This window comes from Andrena cerasifolii, chromosome 16 (genome assembly GCF_050908995.1).
Source record: "Andrena cerasifolii isolate SP2316 chromosome 16, iyAndCera1_principal, whole genome shotgun sequence".
In the NCBI taxonomy this organism is placed as follows: Eukaryota; Metazoa; Arthropoda; class Insecta; order Hymenoptera; family Andrenidae; genus Andrena; species Andrena cerasifolii.
In genome coordinates this window covers 7,598,394-7,619,195 of record NC_135133.1, presented here as the reverse complement: position 1 = coordinate 7,619,195, position 20,802 = coordinate 7,598,394, and the positions used below count along the sequence as shown (strand labels likewise).

At 50.1% G+C, this 20,802-nt stretch overlaps 1 protein-coding gene and 1 long non-coding RNA gene across 3 annotated transcripts in view; one reads left to right on the top strand and one right to left on the bottom strand.

The window, feature by feature from the left end:
* Window positions 1–1,553: 1,553 nt before the first annotated feature.
* LOC143377658 (uncharacterized) lies at window positions 1,554–11,761 on the top strand. The gene is made up of 4 exons (XM_076829206.1): window positions 1,554–1,688; window positions 5,270–5,646; window positions 8,169–8,246; window positions 9,651–11,761. The coding sequence occupies exons 2-4, from the start codon at window positions 5,488–5,490 to the stop codon at window positions 10,671–10,673; spliced, it is 1,260 nt and encodes a 419-aa protein (XP_076685321.1). The 5' UTR covers window positions 1,554–1,688; window positions 5,270–5,487; the 3' UTR covers window positions 10,674–11,761.
* The window catches only part of LOC143377663 (uncharacterized), a 136,923-nt gene continuing 125,912 nt past the window's right edge, over window positions 9,792–20,802 (bottom strand). For both annotated transcript variants that reach the window (XR_013087383.1, XR_013087384.1), the window contains one exon: window positions 9,792–9,926. This is a non-coding gene — a long non-coding RNA (uncharacterized LOC143377663). The remainder of the gene's footprint in view (window positions 9,927–20,802) is intronic.

The window sequence follows — 20,802 nt, the reverse complement described above, 5'->3', positions numbered from 1 at the left end:
TGCTTCTGGCCGCACTCCAGGGAAATCGCGGCGTCGAACGAACGGCTCATTAAATATAGATGGTTATCTGCGATACTTAGGCCGCGGCGCGGCCCCGGGAAAACTTTATGGACCGTCGACTCGTTACAAAGGTTAGGAAACGTTTTCGCCGCCGTGGAAAGTTTGTAATTTTCATTGCCGGTCACGGCTCGCGTCGCGCCGAAGCTTTTCGTTCGCGGAGGAGCCGTGCAATCAATTCGTTATAAATGAGGCTTGTCTACGAGTGACAGGTTTTATTGGAGAAATTTGTCAATCACCGTAGTCCCGGTACATGCGCGGATAACTTGAACGACGTTATTCCAAGAGTAGGCAGAGATGTGTTTGATATAAATTAGTGTCTGCAACGATCTTATCTAAGCATTCGCGTCTCCGAGGCACCTGCTATTTCTAAAACACCAAACATCTTGCTCCTAAAATCCCATTCCATCCCGAAGACCGTGCTCCAAAACTTCATCCCCGATAGCCCTCGCCCCAGGGTGCCGGTCCTCCGTAACTCCGCGCACCACCGAAACGCCCCCCTCGCGCCCGTGCCCCCTAGAGAGTCGCGGGAGGCGAGTTCGCGGCTCGCAGGTTGCGCGTATCCAGCGAGACAGAGAGCAACGTATCCTCGAATCGTTCGCGAGACCGTCGTGTACCTACACAGGGAAAATGGGATGGAGAGAGAGAGAGAGGGAGAGAGAGGACCGCTGGTTCCGTGGAGATGGATGCTGCGCGGAGCGAGATCGACAAGCTCGGAAGAGCAGGGTATCGCACAAGGAGCCACGGGGAAGAAGAAGAAGTGGAGGAGGAAGAGGCCGCGAGAAGAAGCTGCAGAGGAGGCAGAGGAAGACGAAGAGGATCGAGGAGCGAGAAGGAGAGAGGTGTCCAGAGGTGGGAGGGAGGAGAGAGAACGAGAGAAGGCCGCGGTAGTCTTTCTCGGCCGAGCAGGTAAGATAAGGATGAGGCGGACAAACGGACTGACGAAGGTGGCCGAGGTAGGGGATATTCAGTCTCGCGGCCACGTGCTACACGAGCGCACGCCCCGAGCCGGCCGGTGGTCCAGCCACGTCCTCTTCTTCTTCGTCCCGTTTTGTCCCACGCTTCCCGGTTCCACCTTCTCCCTTCCATTCTTCTTTCATACACCCGACTCGTGTTCCTCTTCTTTCCCTTTTTTCCCTTTTTTTTTCTCGCTCTCCCTCTCTCTCTTCTCCTTCAGTTTTATTTATCTCCGCTTCCGACTGTCCGCCTCCCTCCCGCCCTGGTGTTCTCCACGCGATACCCGCCGCGCCGGACCGCGCGGATTCCGTGGACGCCGCTCGAGCGCGTCTAGCGGGCACCGGGAAATCGCGGGTACGCGCGCGTTCCGCTTCAACACCGAACGCTGCTCCGCGCCAGTGCACCTCGACGCGGAGGCGAAAACAGTTAAAAAGTGAATCTCCCGCGACGCCCCAGAGGCCGGCGAGGATTGTGAGGCGCGCGCGCGAGTGGATTTGTCCCTGGATTCGTCCCGCTGATAGAAGGCACGAGGATGCTTGCCCCTGTGGGGAACGGTGCGCGGAGTGCTCTGAAGCTCATGTGCGAGGTGGTCCGATGAGGCGCTGACTAGAGGGAGGAAACTGTTCGAGGAGGATACCGCTCGAGTCCTTCAGGATACGTTGTTCTCGCTGATGGTAGGTGTATCGCGTTCGCCGAGGCCTAGTGAACAACCGTGTTTGATCGAGGGTGGCCGTTCTGCCTGCTCCTCTCTTTGCCGTGGAATTGAGAAGAAAGAACAGAGACGCGGTTTAGAAATTATGCGGGCTTCTAATTCGAGATACATCGGCTGATGGAGATTGAAGCTTCCCTTCGGGGGCACGGAAAAGTGTATTCAGTGAGAGTTTATGGGCAGTATGAATGACGGATTCGTCAGAGTTAATTAGAAAACACCAAGGAGAGTTCATGATGCAGCGAATCTTCCCACTTTGCATACGAACTGCTCGAACTCGTGCCTCGTTCGCGGATTAGTGAAAGGATCGACTTTAAAAATCCGTAAATCGTGATATTATTAGCTTATCCAGAAATCCTTCGTCTCCGCGCGGCACAGATAGCGACACAGTTCCGCCTTACCGAATTCTGACACCCTGGTAATCCGTCCGTCTTCTACCTTCCCCTTTCCACCGCGGTAATTATCTCTATAACAGCGCTACACGTCAGCGCTGATTCTTCTCCGGACAGTAGACAAACGAATCTATCAAGCGAGCCATCGTCGTCGGGCAAATGGGATCGACGCAGCAGCGCGACTCGCTTCGTTTAACGAGCCAGCGTAGCCTCTGGCTAGACAGCCGTACGAAAAACTAATTCGGTCATCCTCGTTTCTCTCTCCGCCTCCGGTTTCGTCCGCGATTAATTTGTCACGACGTCCGGGGCACAACAATTTCAACTGTCTGCAGTCGGGTGCCATGATATCCGTGCGACGTGCCGCTCACAACCGGTTCATTAATGCTGCAGCCGCTCGTCACTCATTGGCTGCCACGGCGATCGTGATGTTTGCGATAGAAAGAAGGGAAAAAAAGAGGAGAGGCGCCGGATTAAAAAGAGAGACGGCGAGGCGGAGACAGGGGAGGGGACAGAGAGAGGGTAGAAAGGAGGAAACGGCGATACTTTTGACGCGAGTGTTTCACCTTTCAATCATTATTATTGTGAGCACGCTTGCCTTTGGACGACGGCGGACAGGGTGAAAAAAGTTGACGGACAATTAGGATATTAATGATGCGTGACGGCCTGGGAAAGCCGAAAAAAGAGTCGTAACAGCCGTCGTTTCAGCGAACTGGACGAAGACACAGGCTCGTGTTAAAAATCTATAGCCGATATTTCGGAATGACTCTTCTCGTTGACAGCACGGTGTATAGATGTTACATCGCGCTCTTCCCCACTGGCTGTCGTTTCTTCTTCTTCTCCGAGAACATGGTCAGGGGTGACGGTTCGGTTGATTGGTTGTCCTAGATCAGATACAGTCCAGATTGTCCGAAATTTCGTTTCACGCGCATCTCTCTCAGAGATACAGCGTCCGCCTGGAAGTTGAGTGTTCGGTGCCGGAGCAGCTGAAATGATTCGCTGTCGGCCAAGTTTTATGGTCCCTAGCCTCTTCTCGCGCCCGTGCCGCTAATCCTGGTTGCCAGGCCGTCCTCCGAAGAGTGACGCGATGCATTACGCTCGCATACGCGCGGCAACGCGTAGCCAGGCAAAAGAGCGATTATTCCAAGGACTGCAAACTTGTTGCGGTCGTGATAACGATGCACGAAGCCTCTGTTCTTGCCTGTCCCGCGGGGAGTCTGGTTTGAAAATATCGACGAGCAAATCGCGCACACTGGCGCGTTCAGTCGTCCCTCCATTTCCCCCCTGCCTCCTCCTCCAACAAGGCATGCAAATCGCTGGAAACGCGCCCGCGGTCGGGGGCTCTTCCACCGAGCTCGACGAGGACGTGGATGCCGCAAGGAGCCCAGCTCGCGCGTGAATATTTATTACGAGAATTTAGAAAATTAGATAGCAAAGAATTTAATCCGCTTAATTACCTCGTGGATCGGCTGGCGAGAGTGGCGTTACTTATCGAATTAGCCTTTCGGGGACTCGCCGACCGCGTCTTTACGACCCGATCTTGCCCCGGGTAATGGGATTTGTCGATTAAAAGCCGAGTATATGGTTCCGGAGCGGAAAGTCTGTAGGCGATCCACGGATTACGTAAGGCTCGCGACAGCGAGATGGTAATGAATATTAAAGGTGTTATTGTGGCTGAATTTTTGGGACCGTGAACCCTTAACTGGTGACGTAAACAGTGACGTGGAGTTTCATAGACTCCTATTTAATAAATCATTTGAAATTGTCAAGCCTGAATTTATTTTTAACATATTCTGGAGTCTATTACATTTTTGAACAGATACTTTTGCCTGTTTCGTTCAAAACCACTGAAAGTTGCCTTCGTGTTGCGAAGCAAGGTCGAATGAAAAATAATTCTCTAGGAGTCATCCAGACTCCGCGTCACTGGTTAAGGGTTAACGCGCGTTTAGAAATCCGTCTGCAGTTATTATGAAGTTAAATGGCCACTCGAACTTCCATAAATTTCGGCCTCAGTCGCGTCGAGAATGTCACATGGACAGTTAACTTTGTCGATAGATAATCGCGAACAACATTCGATGAATTCGTCTTTGCTAATTATCGTGGAACTGAAACGGCGTCAAATATTTCCCTAGATATTCGTCGATCGTAGCAAGATCATAGAAACTCAACGAGAAGAAGAAGATTAACCCGCGGAAGCGGGGATTTATTAGACTCCCAGCGGGGCAACGATACATTCGACCGAACCGGTCCTCCGCGGTTGTGGCGCTCTTAATGAATTTGTCATTATTTAAGGAAGACGTTACGCGATAAAATTTACTAACGTTACAGCGTCGGGATGCTCCTCGTGTTTCTCGCCTCGTCGTTCATCCTTCGACAGAATTCATATCTTCCGGCGAGCGAGCAAAAAACAAACTTCTTCTCGGTCCATGAATCATTCGAATTTTCATCGAGCTTCCTCGAGCGCCGTCCACTTTACACGCGTGGATCATCAATTCCCTGTTCGATTTAATTAAAACCACCGATGCAGTGTATTCTACCTATTTCAAGCCTCCAACCTTCTGTCTTCCAAGAGATATCCGTGGCGCTTCTGTCATTGACTTGTACCACTGCGGAATCCCTTTCAACGAGCAATCCCTCCGCGAGAGATTACTTTGTCGATCCTTGGAGGCGATCCTGACGCGCGGAGAGCGGCGATTGTGATTTTTTTCGTAATGGACCGAGCAGGGAAATGTCGTTAATCGGAAGCGGGCACGTTTACACGCGTCGAGGTTCGCCAAGCGCGCGCGGGGTTCGGTTCCCGCGCGCGGATGAAATTAATACGTGGCCGGTGCCGTAATTAGCGCTCGTATTTATGCGCCTCTCGCGAGGCGGGCTCCGTTAACATGGTAATGGCGTTACACCGTTGTAAACACGACATGTTATCTGGAAGGGACCTGGTGAGATTCGAATGGCGGCAGCGGGTGCAGTTTTCGGGCCGTCGGGACACGCCACTCTCGCATTTCCAAGCGGTTTCTATTCAAATCATTCGCGAAGCTCCGCGAGATAATCCAGTTCTCACCTTTCTTCTCAATGCCCACGGAAAGTACCCGCCATTTTTTGAAGCAGTTAAGAGGGCAAAGCCAGCGCAAAACGCACGGATCGTCATTCGTGATTGCAGCACGCGCGGCGTCCCGGCGACGACAGAAGAAACGGACGACGGTGGTCCTGGTTTTTCGCCGCGATCGTGAGCACCGGCGTCCAACGAAATCGCGAACGGCGGCGACGGCGGCGGTTGTAAGACACGCGCGAGAATGCTGGCCCGCGACATCAAACACGGAACGGACGGCTCGAGGGACCGGAGCGTACGGTTCGCATCGGGAGATTAAAGGACATCGAATGGACGTGGGCGATTTGTCGGGCTCGGCAGGATTGGCTGGGAGCGGATCCATCCCTGGGGCAACCGGCGTTGGTATCGTTACAAGCTCGACATCCGCCACCGCGGGGTGGTGGACGCCTACGTCGACGATCGCCTCGGCGGCGGCCAACACCGACGTGGTGAGTACCTGTTTGTTCTCTTCGAATTCAATTCTCACACTCTATTCTACTAGAAGGAAACATATTCCTAACATTTCTAAATAAACTGTAGGAGAAAAAGCGAAACCTCGAAACCCGATTTCCCCAAAGGCAACTCCTCGATGTCCCTACGTTTCGGAGTCTACTTAAGCGGGCGAAAATACGTACTATACCCAGTACACGAATCGCGAAGGAACGGAGGGAATAAAGACACCGTTGTCCCGACAGACCCACATTTCGTTCGCCCGCCCCTTCGAAAAAAGCCCATCGTGCACGGTAACCCCTCCTCGACGGCGTGATGGCGAATCATCAGCCGTGTAACGCGAGGAAAAAGATCCGCCGTTGGCACGCTACTTTCATTTCTTCGTCGAGTGCCATCCGTCATCGGCATTACCTTCGCGCGTTACTTAATGAGACGTCTCCGCGGTTGCGGGTGTGCGATTAAGCGGCCGAGAGGGTCGATCCCGGGACGGAACGAGAGAATCACTATGGCTGGCGCGGGGACGAGAGATGGGGGGGGGGGGGGGACGCCGAGAGAGGCCATCGAGACACGAAGAACATTATTTAGTTCCGTTGGAGTGCAGCGGCCGAGTGCAGGGATTAGAAGCGAGGTGACACAGCCGCGTCATCTGTTGGACGTTTAACCTTTTTTTACGCTCCCCTCGGTCTGCACGCTTCTGCAGCCGTTCCCACAAGAAGCCATCAGCCGGAGTCTCACCCAGATACGCTATGGACGGCGGCGCGAACGGGAAATCATTTTTCATTCACGGTGAACTCTTAGCCTTCGCGTTCACGTTCCCGCGTGGCCGTTGAAGCGTTCTGGTCCGGGGGCGAGGCCCCGGAGTGGTTTAATTAGGCGATTACTGGGATGGTAGTATACAAGTGCTAGTTTCCGGATTACTATGTCAATAGAATCAACTCCGTTCAATATTTAATCCGTACTTTTTGCGACCACTCTCCAAGTGCTACTTTAGAAGCTGGCCCCCACGATCGCGTCACTTAGAAATAAAAGATCCCTCTTTTGATCGACGATGCAAAGTAAACGGGCGCTATTATTTTCATCGCGGAGACTCGAGACTTCCGTCCGCACTTTTCTAATGAAGTCATAGACATCGTAAACGTGATTTAACGCACGTATCGGATGAAATATGGGCGCTTTCTACCGCGATATCAAGGTTCTCCTCGAAATTGAATCCCTCGCTAATTACTCGCCTTAATCCCCGTGCGATCTTGATCATCTTATCAAACTCGTCGAGACACCTATCCGCGCGGAATCGAATCGGATTCCGCCAGCCTAATATCGAAGGAGCCACGCGATTGCTTCGCCGAGCGATGGCGGGGAAAAAATAGCAGAAATTCGAAAAATATTTCGAAACGCCTGTCCCGACCTTTGCCCCCGCTCCGTCGAAAGGTTCTTTCGCACGCGGGCTGATGTAATGTTATTTCGAACGCCCCTTACATCGTCGATTACCATCCGTTGCGAAATCGCAAACTAGAGTCGATACACCCTCCTCGGCGCTGGAATCGAACCGGCATCTTCAGCAGCGCCGCTGGATCCGTCCGCGCGCTCTCCCGTCCGCGATTCTACCTTTCCCGTTCGGTCATCCTTTCTCGCCTGATCGTCGCGTCTCAGCCGTCCGCGCGCTCTCCGCGCGGAGGCTGCACCGGTAATGACTGGCTAACTAGGTTTTAATAGGAACACGGTCTCGCAACCGAATCCCCGACGGTTCTCGCGGCCTCGCGAAGAAAAGGTCCTTTTTACCTTCAGCCGTGTCTCTTTTCGAGCGTGAACGCATCACCCAGGATTCTCAACCTCTCCGAGCGTGTCGTTCGATCTTGGCGTCGGCTACGATCGACGCGAGCGCTCCGTGCCCCACGGTTCCGGCTAGCTTTCCTCGGTCGCATACGAATTATTCAAAACCATCGAAATCCTCCTTGTAACGGACCACCGCGGACGTGGATGTCGTTGTAGATGCTTGTTAACCCTTAACTGGTATCCTGGGGTCGCTCGTGACCCCAAGCACCCAAAGCTCGATGTACAATTTTCGGTTGTCTAAGTTGGTAAACTGAATTTCTAATTAATTTTAAAATAATAGTTTAACTTTCTACGCTTCTATTATTTTCTACGTTACCTAAGAAGAAAATATTCATAGTGGTTGCTCTAGTGTCGACTTCACAAATTTCTGTGTCCTTTTTTATTTGGGGTCTGCCACGACCCCAGTATACCAGTCACGTTTGCCAAAAACAGTATACCAGTTAAGGGTTAAAGAACGATTAATTCGAACGAGCCGAACGTTTCCAATTATGGTTGCTGAAACGAATAGCGTTAGCAGCGGGGACACTGCCTAGCCTGTAGTTTCTTGTGCAGTGAAAATGGTCGATAAGAAAGTCTCCCGCGATCTGCGCGTATCGCAGTCGCGTCTAGCATGATCACCGCTGCCGCGAGATTCTAAGCGCGTTTCGGTTTCCCAGCCGTGACCACATGTCGCATCTTTTTGTTGCAGATGAATCAGCTCTGCAGGGTCTGCGGAGAGCCGGCCGCGGGTTTTCACTTCGGGGCCTTCACGTGCGAAGGTTGCAAGGTCAGTATCCAGTCCATGAAAAAATAGACAATGGCCGTTTGTGTTCCCGCGCTGCTTCCACACCGGCTACCACCCCTCTCGCTCGCTGCGTATCGGTGCACGGATGCAAATGAAATTGTAGCCTTAAGCAGATGGCCGCGTAACTCTGCAATTACCGATGACTGCGCGGATCTCGCTCGTCGGCCCGGTGTCTGACTTTATTTCTTTAGTTCGCTGAAAGTTCGATTTCACGTTTCTCATTGTGGCGCGAGGTATTATTATGCTTGAAATTGATGGTTACGAGGAGGCGCCTCTCGTGGCCAGCGGATGATAAGCGAATAGTGTTTGATTCCCGCGAGTTTTCTATTCGCACCTGGTTTGCGAGTTTAATTTATAAGGACGTAAGGTGTGAGTTTCGTTTCTTCTATTCTAGCGCGTAGGTACATGTATTCCTGGGGATTCGTAGATCTCTATAACTATATTAACCCTTGGAATATTAAGTTACGATATTGGTTCTAAGTTTCTCATAAGGGGAGATTTCCAACTCGCGAATTAAAAAAATTGTGAAAATTTGGGGGAACGCAATTTCTTATTCTGCCTAAATTCACTCTAAGATCCTTTTATTTTCCGATTTTGAGTTATAACTCGAGAAATGTAAAAGAAGAAGAAAACTTTTCAGATGAAAGTTACTTCCTTTGCGGTGGGTGGCCAAATAATTATACTCAAACAAAAAGGTTTGAGATTTTGTAAGTTTAGCGATGGAATGGCTGTATCTCTGCGAAAAATGGTGGGAAAAAATATTTCAGAAACGCATTTTAACGCTTCAAGTTTCTAGTTTTTGAATCAAGGATTCATTTTTTTCATCCATTATTATGCGCCGGAAACGAAGTTTCAGAAAATTTTGCCTAAGTAGTTTGCTCTTATGGAGCAAACATTTCTCTTTAATTTCGTTTTGTTGGTTTTGTTGTGTGATTTTTATTGGCCGAGTTATTCGCGATCAAAGCGAAGAAGGTACTTTTCACTTTGAAAGCTTTTGGAAAGCTAAGAAAAGTTTCCTTTCAGAACCTTTAGTTGCCAATTTAAGATTTTTTTTTAATCGTATTAAATCCATTTTAAAATGATTAAAAAAATTTACGAAAATGTTTTGAGTATAATAATTTGGCCACCCTCTGTAATTAGGGCAACGCAAAACCGGAAAATAGCCGGATTTTCAGGGTCCATTTTCACCCCCTTAGAGTGAATTAGGGGTCGAAAAAAAATTCCATAATACATACCTAAAGTTTCATAATATTTTGAATCTGCTGGTTAGGGATCTTCCCTCTTAGTCGAGCTCCGTTATTTCTCAGCGCAATCGGAGACTCCGAAAGATCCCCAGAACTGTCGCCCCTTACCGATCGGACCATTCGATGATTTTCTGCTCCACAGTCGTTCTTCGGTCGCACGTACAACAACCTGGGCAGCATCTCCGAATGCAAGAACGGTGGTGTGTGCGTAATCAACAAGAAGAACCGCACCGCGTGCAAAGCGTGCCGTTTGCGCAAGTGCTTGATGGTGGGTATGTCGAAGTCGGGCTCCAGGTACGGTCGCCGCTCGAACTGGTTCAAAATCCACTGCCTCCTCCAGGAACAGTCACACCAGGCGCAAACGCGCCTTATCAAGGACCCAAAGTCCGCGTACGAGAAGGCGTTCGGCTCGCTGGACCTGGCGAACAATAACAATAACAATAACGAGGCGCACTCTGGCTCGACGAGCGCCACGCCCGTCATCGGCATGGTGACTACAACGACCACCACCGCCAACAATTACCACCATCACCACCATCACCAGCACCGCCAGCAAGACAGGTACCCAAAAACGGAGGATGCGATACTCAGGACCCCTGAGGTTTCGACGCGCGCTAGCCAGGACCCTCTCCTGAGGCCCGTGGACCTGGTGAGAGCGCCGCACGAGCTCCTCAGGCCCGAGGTGTCCAGATTCCCCATGTGGAGGGGCCCGCCGTTCTTCCACCCGGCTCTGACGCACATGCAGCTGCTCAACGCGCCCTTCTTCCCGTTCCAGCAACGATTCATCGTCCCTTACGTGAACCAGGTCGGCGCGTCGCAGATGGTAGCGAGTTTGACGAGCTCCTCGAGCGACAGCGTCAGCCCTAGATCGACGCCGTCGCCCAAGAGGGAGGACGAAACCAGGATCTCCAGAGACGAGTGCAGGGTGGCTGACGTAGCGTGCCAGAGGACCCAGATGGAGGCAGTGTACGACAAGAGTCTAGCCTTCTTGCGATCGCTGGGCCCCGAGCAGGAGGAGCCGATCGACCTGAGTATGAAGAGCGGGGTAACGGACGGGCAGGAGGCGGACGCTGGTAGCACCGAGGAGGAGAGGTCGACGGACAGCGAGGACAACGAGCTTCTACAGGACACGGGGCCGCCCCTCGATCTCACTAGGAAGACATGACCCCGGAGCTTCGTTGACAGCTCTCGGTAGAAACGAGACTTGCTACGAGCAGAGTGGATCGTTGTCGAGCCGTTGCTCGAGATGTGCGAGATCTATGACGGTTCGAAGGAATGGTTCGAGAGATCCCGAGGGGAAGAAGCCTGCACCGTTCGCTTCTGGGCGAACAGGCAGCAGAAGTAAAGGGCAAACTTCGCGTTCCAGGCCTGCGGGAAGAGAAGCAGGAGTTTGAGAGGGACTAGAGCTAGAGGCACGTGCAATGCAGATAGGGAAGGAGAGGAGGCCGTGGAAGACTGCGACGAGGAAGACGGGAATGGACGGCGTACGGTGATATCGTGAAGTGCGGAAGAGCGGACGTGGCGGGTCGCGTGCAGCCCTGCAAAAACGGCTTTACGATCGGGCGATCGGATCGACGTAAAATTGCTCAAGCTCTCGGTACTAGCCGTGACGGTCCCTTTGGTCGGAGCGGCATCGCCAGGTGCTGACGCGGCGGCCGAGCGGATCAGCTCGGTACATCCGTTCGCAGCGTGATGTACGACGGACGATTGTGCCTTAACCGGTGCCTTTAAGCTCTTGCGCGCCGAGCGGAGAGTGCCAGTAAAAACCACGTGATAGTTTAACGTTAAATAATAACGCGTGCACGCGCGTCACGCGTCTACACGTAGATGAGTATATATAATGCCTGCGGCGTGTTTCTTTCCGTGTAAACGCGTGCGGAGAATCGAAGGGGGTGACCGACAAGGGCGCGAGTTCAGCGCGGTGCCCCTTCACACGCTCGGGAATGGCCAGTGTTCTCGTTTAAGCGCACGTTCGCGTCGAGATTTTCGTTCTTATTTATGCCGAGCCGTTTATTTAACGCGATTCAATCCCACTCGTGTCCGACCCGTGTGCACGCGTCGCCTACCTTGCCGATAAAAATCGCTCGCACGGTGAAACACAGTGAAATATACGCTATCGTTTTCCCCGTGTTTCTCTTGGAACATTGTAATCTGAATGCGCGTGCGATCTGTACAAATTTCTGTAACGAGTCACGTTTGAGGCTCGATGAATACGGTCAACGCGAAGCTGGGAGGTAAAGATCGAGAGGCACGGGTGTCTCGGCGAGGATGCGAAGTAAAATAAAGAATATTCTGTAGCCAATGTGTGGCTTGTCGATCGTCGTTTATTAAACCTCTCCCCGATCATCGTTCCCCTTTACGCGATCGCCCGTAATCAACGCGTGTACCACGAACTCGAGACGGTATTCGATTACTTTCGTCCCGCGCGCGTCTCTCGCATTCCAAAGCGGCCAGCCCGCGAGGCCCGCGTTAAACGCGATACACACGCATCATCGCGTATTTACCGAGTTATTTATATAGTAATAAATTTCCTCGCGTTGATGTACTACCTGGAACATGCTTCCCCGATAAATCTGCTCTAACACGACACCTGGAGAAAAGCCTGCAGTCAAAAGGACGTTGAACACGCTGGACCGTAAGTTTTCGTAAAAATTCAGACATCTTGGGGAATACCGATCTCCGGACTCTCTGCGATCGTTTGATTTAACCCTGACACTGGAGGCTGTTGCAAGAAAAAAGATAAGAATTTTTAAGGGACACTTGCGACGTGACAGAGGATCCAATGACGAGGAAGTAGCTTAAGACGTTCTTGCACGGACTGTCTATCGCCTACAGCTAATTATATGGGACTGGTATTCGCGCATTGGGTAGTAAGTTACGAGTATTTATGTCGACCCCAGTCTCGATCTTTAATCTTGGAGATTATAAGCAGTATCGCGTTTCTAATGTGATACCACTGCGTTTCTATTTGATTTCGCGTTTTTTTTATCGCGTCTTCCATAGACATAGGGGTTAGAGTACATTGGGCCAGGTCATGAAATACCGCATCTTTGGGAATTTATTTCTAAGACAAAAACACTTTTCTGGATTGAAAATTTTCAATAAAGATAGAGTCATCTTTGAATAATATATATACCATTTATGTTCTCAAGCTTCCTTTGAAATAAACATAGCGGTCGAGAGTATACTTGACGAAAAATCTTCATTGAAAACTTTTAATCGGAAAAAGTGCTTCCGTCACTTAAAACTAAATTCCCAAAGATGCGATATTTCTTGACCAAGGTGGTCCAACCCCCTAATTTAATTAGCAGTTCGCGTGCCCCTTATAGTTTCTCTTATTTCCAATTTCTAACGCGTAGAGGCAAAGGGAAAAGAAATCTTAATACAAAGAGGCTTCCGTTAGCTACCAGAGCTTCGCAGCACGAGCCTCGTTCTCTTGAAAAAAGAAAGCGCTTTAAGTCGTGACCCGGAGGCTTCAACGACCGCATACGCGCGGTTTCCGCGTGTTTCGTCGCTTTCCTCCGCCGGCTCGAGAGAGAATTCACGAGAAGCGACGCACACAATCGACAGCGGTGTTCACCTGCCTGCACCTGCGTGTATTCACGAGCACTCGTGCCCGTAACCCCGCGGACGTTAAAATGCCTGGGACTTGGTTCGCCTGCTTGTTGACTTAGGTGGGCCGAGGACGAGGGGCCACTCGATGTCCGCGTACCGAACGAGCTCTAGTGGTTTCTTGGCCCGACGATTCAGGTTTCCGAGGATATCTGGCCTCCACGTGTGCGGAGAAAATGTGCTACCAACGCGCGATGACGTGCGCGTGTACGCGGGCGAATATTTTCAAGGGACGCCGCGCAGGAGTTCCTGGATTACGTAAACTCGCCAAACAGAAGACTTCTTCGAGGGTGGTCGCGTCGGAGCACGGGGAAGCTGACCAACGGATCGCTGGTAAGTTGTGTAATTGCTTGGATAACATCGTTTTTTGGTATCTAATATTTGTTTGGTTTTATTTAGCATTCAGTCGAGAGCCTCTCGTGGTATTTTTTTATCTCCTTTTGAAAGATTGATAGAGTCGGAAGAACACGTGTAACTTTTATTATTCTTGTTTCAGTATCGATGATTTAAGTCGTTGTTCCTTTGCAATCTCCTCCCCGTGTCGTATCAATTTGCACGCGAGATGCAGATCTCACTGGACGATGATAGATCCTGTTATATTACACGTGCGATTCTGTACATCACGCCCACGTAATTCATCTCGAGAAGATTTACGATGTTTACGCGTCTCAAGTCGCACTTTAGCTCTCGTATTTCGAAATTCTTAGGCACGAAACTGACTGTTATTAATGTCGAAATTAAAAGACCGAGTCGCCTCACTAGATCGCGTTATAAAATGCCACGAAAACGAGTACCGAATCGAGGCAGCTGAAACCACTGTGGAACCGTTTAAGAACGACTGCACAGGTTGCGCAGAATTTACGAGACAAAACCGACGCATGCAAAGTTTATAATCCTAAGTAATGAAAAAAATTCCTCACTATCTTGCAGCTTGAAGTTTCGTTTCCAAGATAGAGGCTATTTGAATGCCAGTAGTAATTGAATGTTCAGCCCTATCGTTCCATTAACACTAAGTCGTTGGAGGTACATATCGCGTATGTAGCTTTACTTGTTTCTAGCCTCTTCATTCGCACGCGTGTAACAAAGAATATTAATGAAAGTGAATTCATATCGCTATCGCGTCACTCGACAACAACACGTGGCGAGGAGTGTCCATCGACAGACTGCGAAATTCAGAATACGCGAAGCCGAGAGACTCGAGCAGTGGTACAAGTAAATATACACAGACTTGGTCGATAACTCTACTATTAAACTATGCCCTCCTTCACCCCACGACCCCACCCCATGTCACTGGACAAAATAATAAATTAGACGTTCGTTCAAAGTTAAATTAAATCATTACAAAATAAAAATAAATTAAATTCTGAAGTACTGCCGCATTGTGTACAGATTTTTCTGTCTACCCAATTATACGTAAGATGTAATAACAAAATTTGTTTCACTATTTACTGTCCCTTCCTGAATGAGAAAAGAATAAACACATCCTGCCATACTCGCTCAAATTTTTCTGTCACCTCACTCCACAGTTTCTACACCTTCTGGATTTTATTTGGCCATTTAAAATTCAAAAAGCAAGTGATGAAAGATCAGACTCACTTTAAGTTGGATATACTTTAAAAACGATGCCTCGCGTTACAGAATGATAAAGGATTCCTCGGAGGTTTGACTGCTCTGCTCCGTCCACTATTTTGATGCAACTTATATAAACATCTAACATTGTCTCTTCCTCTTCGATCAGATACGGTGTTATGTACTTCATTTTTCTCCATTCATCCTCCATTTGCCGTGTATTTTTCAACACGTTATGTAAATCCCGGCGAACAGTGGACCGCCACTGCTGGTCGTTAATTAATCAAGTTCCTCGTCGTGGACAGAAGGGGCGAGAACGGGGTGGGAAAGAGGGGGAGGGGAACCGGAAGAGCCGGAAGGACCGGTTGCCCATTGAGCGGGCCTCTGTTCCGTGAATGGGTGTTAAACCGCAGAAGGAAGGGGAATTTTCGTGCGCATCAATTTTTCAAACTTGATTTGCATTCCGCCGCGTATTATCAATTTCACGTCTCGTTTATCTAATTGCCAGTTGCTTCTCCACGCCCGTACGTCCGCGTCTCAACAGGTAGACCGTAATTTTTCACGTCTCGCGATAGAATACCGAAACACGACATTACGTCACGACCGTATTCCGATAATAAAGCTGATAAATCGCGACACATCCAGCGATCTTCATCGGGAACAGCGACAAATCGTCGCACGGTCTCTGTTCCTGAGAACAATGGACTCCTCGATCTCGAGGATTCGCGAGTCGATCGGTGTGTTTAATGAATACCCAGGAATATGCAACGCAATATAATCGCCTTAGATCAAGGGGTGCATTTGTGTATAATTTCGGGTGGTGTGAAATTTTGGGGAGAGAAATTGAAAAAGGCTGAAACAGAGAGTCATGAGTAAACTTTCAAAAAAAAACATTTTCCCTTCATCTAGCTAGGAACTTAGCAACAACTCGTATGTGAGTTGTCATATTCGGAGTTCAACTGTTTTAAATTAAAATATTTGATGATAGGTATTTTGCGGAATTATTTTTTAGCCCAGGGGCACTAAATCTTCAAATTCGCCTCTGCTTAGATCGCAGGATATCCTAGTTTGGTTTAATTACTCCTGAAATCTTCAAGAGCGAGCTGCTCTACCGACAACCTTCTACGATATCCCCTTCGATTCGAAACTTACCGCAAATTCGGACAGCTGATATCCCTCAGTGTCAATATGTCCCTAACGACCGTAATACCGAAACCTCCCCGTCTTTTTATATTCTTCCCTCGCTCCATTCACCGGCAAGAAGGTCTGGCAATAATAACGCGAACATCCTGTGCAGCGAGGTCGGCAGATGCGCAGCACGAGTGTAAGAGGGGCCATTACACGCGGAGTGCGTGAGGTAAAGAGGTTTACTACACCTGTGGCCTGTGGGCTTGGCCAGCCGAGTCGTTAGCGCGCGTACACGGAGAGCGGAGAGGACGATATAGAAAATCTCAGGTGAAAAGCAACGGAGAGAAAGAAGGAGAGAGGGCTCGGCCTTATGGTTGACAATCCGGGGTCACGGCGCCGTCGCGCGATTGGCCATCGGGAAATTCATAATACGTTTTTCATAGGCGACCAGGGGGACACGTCCTTTCAGGGGCCGAGAGCTGGGGTCGTGTCCGGCGTTTCGCTGGACGTTTACGAGCGTTTGACCCTAAGCAAGCGTACGCTTGGGACGAGGCGAGCAGGGGAGGCGGAAGAGGACGAAGAAAAGGAGAGAAGTCGCTCTGTTGCGGTCCCGCTAATTGGGTACGTTGGACACGCACCGTGGTAAGAGGATCCTCCAGTGGACGTAAACCCAATATTGCCGGTGTGTGAGAAAGGGTACGCTGGCGCGCAAGCCGGGTGATCCACTTCTGGCTGGGCCGAACTACGCGATTCCACTTCACAGTAGTAGAGGTCAATAAATGTTGCTCCAGTTTGGCGATAGCTCGCGTCAGGCTAAGTCTGACGCAGACGAGACATCGTCACTGAATCTTCCTCTACGTTTGAACGTGTCTGAAGTTTCTCTTCGCCGACAGCATCGTGGATCGATGGTCCAGCTTAGGAGTCTGAAGAAATTTCGAGACGCCGCGTAATTTCTCTTTCGGGCTCGTATTAAATAGACAGCTGTGAAATATGACGTCCGCACTGCCCAATTTAGCGCCGGCTAGGATTAATCGAGGAGCACTCGGTCTTCTCTCTTACGTCCGATTAGGCAGTTTAATTGAAGACACCTGAGGGGCTCGCGCTGAGATCGAAAAGAAAGGTAACGGGGCGTTGGAAAAGTCGAACGGCAGGTTGAATCTCCTGTTCCTCGTGTTTTCGATCCGCGTGCCGTGAGTGAGCGTTATTCCCACGGAATTGGATTCCGTTCCGATTCGCTGTTCCCGCCCAGGCACGCCGCGCATAATGAAACGCGCGAGCCTCGAAAAATATACATTCTCGCCGCGCATCGTTTACCACAGGATTCCCTTATCGCGGCCGACCCCTCCGCTTTACAAATGGCCGCGATTCAGGAACAAGAATTCGCAGATAGCCGGTCTATCCGAGCGATTCCTTCGAGTCTCACCTGGGACCGAAAGTTTCAGCCCCACCCCGGCGGCGGCTTGTAACCCGATCGTCGATTAATTACGATGAAAAGCGAGTCCCGTCGCGGAACGCTGCCGCGACTCCCTCGCGTAATTGCCCGCGATACACTCGGCGCACAGTGGGGAAATTTTGCGATTTTATGGCCAAAACTACAGAAATGAAATTTCTTAATTTTACAAATTTAATACAAACGTTAATTGAAGAAGTATATCCATTTTCCTGGTCAAAACCTGGAAACTTATTTTTAATATATAAAATAATTGCATTTATAGGAATGAAAATCATTGCAGGATATTATGGGATTGATAACTATTTTATGCATTGAAAATTGATTCTTATATGAAAAGGTTATTTTTAAAACACTACTTTAAAAATTGTATAAATTACGTATTAAAAACCGAAGCACAATTATTTTGAGGACAAAAAGATATCTTACGCACCACCAGGAATTGAATCCATGCATTGAAATTATTTTCAGATCTTTGGATAACACAATTTAAGTGTTTGAAGCAACTTGAAAGACTGGATTAATTCTTTGCGATCGATCTAACCTCGTATGAACATAAATATTTGAGAGTATACAAGAGCTTTGTATTAAAACATTTAAAAGTAAAATTGGAGGCATTTGATACTCGTATTAGTTCTTCAATTGACATTTGCATTTATTTTGTTGAAAGAAAAAATCTATTTTTGTGGTTTTGGCCATAAAATCGCGAAATTTCCCCACTGTGCGGCAGGGCGGAAAGAAATAAGACATTTGTCAAGTGTCACGATGGCGGCTAGTCCGGCGCGCGATGATGCGGCTTTTATTAATGATCGCCCGTGCGACTTCTCGAAAGCGGGGCTCCCGCGCCTACGTGGTAACTTTCGATCAGGAAAGTTCCGATGACACGGCTGAACGGATCAATTAAAAGAGTGCCATTTCAAGGCAATGCGATGTAGCGACTTAGCGAGATTCTCGTTGCTCGTTGCAATATTCTGACAAACCCCCGATGCTTCCACTACTTCCTGGGCTCTTGATACTCCACACCCAAGCGCGCTGTCATTTACACGCCTTCTGCGATCCTGCTATCTTCCTTCCAGCCACCTTACGTCACCTCCGCTCGGAGACAGAAGTGTCCGGAGCTGATTGAACGGCAGTCAGTCGATCGATGTGAAAATCCAAGGGGTGGGACGGCGCGTCCGTGGTGCGTCGCCGCGGAACGCGATCATTAATAAAGCAACGCGAGGCCAGGCACGATAAGGACCCTCCCGCGTGCCGCAGAACCTCGCCGCTAAGGGACCGTAGTCCTCGCGGCGGGAATGCCGTGGCACGTCCTTTGCGCGCGGACTAAGGTAACTTATTCTCTGTCTTTGTGGCCGCCCTTTTTGCGCGCTCGCTCCGGCCGCGGGATAGGGTTAAGTGGGTGCGACCCCAGGACGCTAAATAATATCGAGCTGTGCCATCTACCGAGCACGTACCGCGCCATCTTGAAATATTACGCTGGCCGCTTTATTATTCGTTTACGCTCGCGCCCGCGACTTCTCTTCCACCAGGCACCGCTCAGCCGGCTTTGGTCGATCATTATGCCCGCGCACTTGGCGAATTCTCGGGCTGGCGGGGTAGGTACCCGGCCTCACTTTCCGGCAGCTGTCGCAATTTTTTCGTACTTCCACCGTTCGTAAATCAAAGTTCGCCGGCCCCCACGTCCTTGTGATATATCGGGTGCCCGCGAGGACCCACGTGGATGGCCCGGTGCTTTGGGTATGGTGGAACGAGGTTGGTCGATGGGGATGGGATTGTGTAATACTTTGTAAATAATTGAGGAGTTCAAATGGTAAACGACGTAAGTTCTGAAGAAATGGAGAATTATTTTTTTAGCGGAGAAGGGTGCAAATTCTATGCCGAATACGGTGGTAAATGCTCAAAGTGCTGGAGTAATTTATTTCAGTTTGTAGAGTTCAGGTCATCGCTACGGTTAAAAAGGAAATATAAAAATTTTCACTTCTGGCACTTACATTATTTACCATTTCAAATCGTCAACTGTCACTATTGCGAATGTTCTGACGAGTACTATCGTAGAACCCTGAAGTACTTCCTTCTTGCGGGGTTCGTCTCTAAGTGTAATATATTGGAAGCATCTAGATAACTCCATTTAGATAACTGAAACAGAGGCACTCGTGGAACCCCAACGTGACCCGTCTAAATATCTCCTTCGAAGGCTACCTGCTTCGGAACCCTTTACATCACATCTAGAAGCGTGTTTGCGAAAGTCTTAGCTGGGTCAACGCGAAGAGTGCACAGGACCCGGTGGATCTAGCTTCGGATTGAAAAGAGCAAGGTCCGGTCCTCGGGATTCCGTGAGCGTAGTTATAAAACAACATTGACAAGACGAAGGCAGCCTTGGAACTCGAGATCCTCCGCGCCGGCTGAATTCGAGAGCAAACATGGGCGCGATCCGGGGACCGTTTTCGACATCACGACACGAAAAGCACTCTGCATTCACGGCCTTCCCGCCCCCCCGTAACCCCCTCCCGGCCACTCGTTAGTATATATGCTCGTACTCTCGAGATTGACATTTGAATTTCAATGAGCCCGCGCGTCTTCTCTGGGAGTCCTCGTCTTTCGAAACGACCCGGGGAGGAGCGTGCTGCTCCACGGGGACAGAGGACGAGGAGGAGCGGCGGCCATTAGTGGCGTCTGTCCCTCGTGAATTTTAGATGGGACGAAAATTGCTAGTAATACAGCCGATTCCGTGGAAACGGATATTTGTCGTCGGGCCCGGGGATCGGACAGGTGGGCCCTCCTCGTCCTGGAACCGACGGTGTTAATCGTGCTAAACGCGTCGCCCGTCGCGACCGTCTTCCTCTTCCCCTTTTTCCTACGAACTCCGTCCTGCTTTCGTTCCCGACTTACTTCCCCCTTCGGTCCACGGGTGTCTCAGCGATTCCTCGGATTATTCCGACGCCTATCTTCTGCCCGGAGCAGATACACTGGCTGGCGAAGAGAATCCCGATGCCTCGAATTAGCCACGCTTGTCCCTTTAAACGCGGACACCAGGTGCTCACCCTGGAAAGGTAATGGCGCGAGGAGTCGCGGGGGACGGTCGTTCTCTTCCCTTCAAAACTCTCGAGGCCATCCGTGGGACGTCGGAGGGACCCGGGCAGCGGTGACGCGAGATCGCGGGCGAGCGAACGACGAGTCCCGGATTACGGTGCTTATATACGTTTACCTAAATGGCGGGCAATTAGAAAGACGGTAATGAAAGTGCCAGTCGAATAGCGCGTTCCGCCGCTTCACCAATAAACAGACTGGTTTATGGCGCGCGGGCTCGGGGACTCAGGCTCCTCACCTAAATTTCCCACAGTCGACATTAAATTCGTGCTGAGCTCGCGCACGCACCGCTCACCCGACCAGCCACCCCTCCGCTAACTGGATACTTATTAATTAAGGATAATTGCCAGAATTTACGATATCGTCGGGAATTCGCGAAGTGCCCGCGCCCCGCGGACGTTCGCTCGCCTTTTTGGTAAGTTCTGCAGGACTTCCTCCGGCTTCGTAT

What these genes read in the sequence shown, in the direction of transcription:
- LOC143377658 (XM_076829206.1), top strand. Translation starts at nt 5,488, where the DNA reads ATGGACGTGGGCGATTTGTCGGGCTCGGCAGGATTGGCTGGGAGCGGA. An exon ending in CGGCGGCCAACACCGACGTG is followed by an intron (nt 5,647 to 8,168) that starts GTGAGTACCTGT and finishes TTTTTGTTGCAG; the next exon opens with ATGAATCAGCTCTGCAGGGT. An exon ending in TCACGTGCGAAGGTTGCAAG is followed by an intron (nt 8,247 to 9,650) that starts GTCAGTATCCAG and finishes TCTGCTCCACAG; the next exon opens with TCGTTCTTCGGTCGCACGTA.